Source organism: Paramormyrops kingsleyae, chromosome 15 (genome assembly GCF_048594095.1).
Source record: "Paramormyrops kingsleyae isolate MSU_618 chromosome 15, PKINGS_0.4, whole genome shotgun sequence".
Taxonomy (NCBI): domain Eukaryota; kingdom Metazoa; phylum Chordata; class Actinopteri; order Osteoglossiformes; family Mormyridae; genus Paramormyrops; species Paramormyrops kingsleyae.
Genome location: NC_132811.1, coordinates 17667145 through 17670537, shown reverse-complemented (window position 1 = coordinate 17670537; position 3393 = coordinate 17667145). Strand labels below are relative to the sequence as shown.

At 46.3% G+C, this 3393-nt stretch overlaps 1 protein-coding gene across 3 annotated transcripts in view; it reads right to left on the bottom strand.

The window, feature by feature from the left end:
- Positions 1 to 878: 878 nt before the first annotated feature.
- The window catches only part of LOC111834769 (nuclear autoantigenic sperm protein-like), a 6435-nt gene continuing 3920 nt past the window's right edge, over positions 879 to 3393 (bottom strand). For all 3 annotated transcript variants that reach the window (XM_023794407.2, XM_023794410.2, XM_023794409.2), the window contains 8 exons: positions 3145 to 3188; positions 2969 to 3042; positions 2561 to 2634; positions 2233 to 2421; positions 1944 to 2110; positions 1790 to 1852; positions 1630 to 1692; positions 879 to 1037 (listed from right to left, as the gene is read on the bottom strand). In XM_023794407.2, the coding sequence (XP_023650175.1) occupies positions 999 to 1037; positions 1630 to 1692; positions 1790 to 1852; positions 1944 to 2110; positions 2233 to 2421; positions 2561 to 2634; positions 2969 to 3042; positions 3145 to 3188 (713 nt within the window). In that variant the 3' untranslated portion in view covers positions 879 to 998. The remainder of the gene's footprint in view (positions 1038 to 1629; positions 1693 to 1789; positions 1853 to 1943; positions 2111 to 2232; positions 2422 to 2560; positions 2635 to 2968; positions 3043 to 3144; positions 3189 to 3393) is intronic.

Sequence of the window (3393 nt, the reverse complement as noted above, 5' to 3'; positions counted from 1 at the left end):
CTCACTTTATCATCAATAAAGCTCTACAAAAATGCCCCAGGAATCATGGTAAATTGTGACTGGGAAAGATTTCTTTACACTCTGTGTACCTGTGGGTGGTGGTGTCCTGCCTTCCTGTAAAGACCCGGACAGTGCAGAGAACAGCAGCAGACAGAGAGCTGGAAGCCTCTGTCATAGGTGTCTAGACCAAAGGACTCAGCCAGCCCTGTGATCCCTCAGCCACCCAGCTGCCTTCTACCATGGTATATTCAGGGTACCTTACAACTGGCCAAATATCATAAAGCAGCTAGACCTCAATAGCAGTTGGTCAGTACCATGGTGGTCAGATGGTTCCAAGGTAAACAGTAGCCACGCATCTGCATCGCTGCCAGTCTTGGATGATCTAGTCCTCCTCACCAGACAGCTCTGGTACTTAGATTTCCCAGGACATTTTACTTTTACTCTCAATTTCCATGAATGGAAAATTGGTTGACTATTTTCCAGGTCGAGGTGGACCCCCTGTCTTAGCACGAATTAACTTCTGCTCAAAAAAAAAAAAGTAAATCAAAATCAAGAGGTATACTGTGCTACAAAGCAAGATTAACATGCATACTTCAAAATCCATTCAATATTCCTTTATGCATCTGTCAGAGCATAAGTATGTGGCTAGGAAGATGACAAAGGTGTTGCCTCTCTAATGGCACCTTATTGTACTGTAGTCACCCTTCCCAAGTACCTTGTTTTTTAAAAAAGCTATTTGAACACAAGTTTGAATGACTCAAGGCTTAATTGGTTCAACTTAATTCAAGACATGTTAAGACTAATGTCCCCAGAACGCCCTGTAAATCCTGAAGACTGCAGGAGGCCCAGTACACCGATTAATTACAGGAAAACAAAGCTTTGCAAACATCCTTTATTCAAAAGTACAAAATCAAAAACTGAAAGCATGTTATATACAACAAGTGCTTAAAGCAGGAAGATGTCATGTAGGTAGTGAATCCTGTGGTCCTCAGAAAGTGTCACACTGAAGCTTCCACAGTGGTGGACTGTTTCTCTGGCTGGAAAAACAAAAAATGGAACAAACCGGTGCCTTAATCTTGCACTTTGACAGTTGTCCCGAGCCCACAGCGCTGGGGAGTCCACACAATCCCCACACATGCCATCACTTGCACACATGAGGAATCACAAGCGCTCTGTGGTGAGGAACCAAGGAGGACGACAGCAGACAAAGCCACCTCAGCACCTGCTGCTGGCTCGCCATTCCTACAGGGAATGAGCAGCCCAGCCCCATCAATGGCCAGCCTGCTGCACCTCCCCTGGACTCTGCTATCCTAACTGGTTTACCGTTTGTCTTTTGCCATCACTCCCCTTTATGGATTCTCCTCTGACTTCCTCCATGCAGAACATAAGCCAGTAGGACAGATAGGTTTCTAACTAAACCTCATCCAAAAGTACTGAAACCAGACAACTACAGCACCACAATTCAAGCAATAGTACCACAAAACCTCAAAACTGTGAATGAGTAAAAAGCAAAGCCATCCAGATTTGCCAGTCAGGTTAGACTTGCATCAGTAGTAAAACTCCATAACATACCATAGTGCTCAAAAGGTATCAACCCAGACCAATGACTCAGACAGGGCCAGAACTTACCTTCTTCCTGACTAGGTGGGAGATGTCAGAAACAGGCTTGGCATTAGCCCCATCAGAAGGCTTCTGAGCAGGGGGGAGAGAAGGTACAGTAATATGAATAGGCCCATTTTATCAGCGCGCAAGACTTGCGGGGAAGAGGGATCACAAAAAGATTAGTCACCTTACTATCTAGGGAGGAGGCAGCATCACTGCTGCTGGAGATCCCTGATGTAGAAGCCCCTGCCTGTACGAGATTTTGTTTCCAATGTGACTCAGAAGCTGAGGGCAACATGAATTGTTAATACAAGGGGCGTCACAGAGCACCTCTGACTCACCAGAGTCTGGTGAATGACTTCTGATGCTACTCCCCCACTCCTCTGGCTCTCTTGGGCATCCTCAATCTTCTCCTTGATATCGGGCAGCAGCTGAATGAGCTCCTCCATTTCCTTCTCTTCTGCCACATCAGCCCCTTCAGCCTTGTCAATGACCTCCTGTAGCAAAGCTGCGGACCCCAAACCCAATGACAAGCCGGAAGAACAAGCTTCAGATCGTTCACATCTCGGAAAAACACCCTGATTTACTAGGGTAGCTGGGAAACGCCCACTCCCCAGGGAGCTTCCTCACCCATGCGATGCTCGATGACCTTTACGGAACTGCTGAAGTGCTGCACAGCCTGAAGGTACTGGCAGGCGTAGCTGAAGGTCACGCCCAGCTGATAGTGCGTCTCAGCCAACAGGCGGCTGTGCGGAGGCAGGTACTTCTGCTGCAGCTCCAGGCACTGCTGGAAATCCTGCAGGGCCTGGGAATAGTTACCTAAGAGAAGCAGGCGCGACCCGTCATGTCCAGACCGTTATAGGCAGCACAAGACAGCAAATCTGTGAAGCAGCACAGATCAGATAAGTCTACAATATAGCATAGATACAAGATTTAACCTGTCCACCAACACCTTTACCTGATTCTACTCCAACTTCCCCCAGCTTCAGATAGGCCTGTGCAGCCTTCAGCTGGTCCTCTTTGTCCTCCTTCCTTTATGCAGGAAGAAAAGGGACTTAACGCTGATTATTTAGTAATAGGAAGAATTTTACAGGACGTGGTAACATTTCCATAAGCAAAAGCCACCGTGTCAGTCATTTGATATACAAGCCAACCAACCCAAAAGCTAAATGATGTCACAGATGCTTTTGTAGTCAAGGTGAGTGATGGGAGGGGAAAAAAAACACAAACACACACATTTGTAGTTTCATATTGTTTACAACTTAACGCATGACTGGAGAATTGAGTTCGAGAGACTCATTCCTCATTCTTTGACAAACACATACAAAACCAGTCATACCACTTGTGGCAACACTACTCATGCTACCTTTTGTAGATCACCTTGGCCACCTCCAGCATTTCCCACGCCAGCTGCAAGTTTCCAACCTCTTCTTCACTTTCCTGCAGAAGAGGAATAGTATGATGCAGCCCACACAATCAGAAGACCTTGATGTAACAGGGTGACCGGCAGGGAAGCTGATCACGTTTCCAAACCAGCCTTACCTTGGCATCAGCTGTGCTCCCCTCTTCATCACCATCCTCATCCTCTGAAAATAGCCATTAAAGCACTCCTTACATACAACAATTATTGTAAGACGCTCTTATGCAGCTGTAGTTTCTACTAAAATCTGTGAATGAGATGAGTCTGCGACACCAGCCTAGTCAAAACCCAAACACTTGACCTTGTGTAACAGACTTACATTACTGATCCAGCAAAGTAAACATCCCAAAAATGTGCAGATAAAACCACAG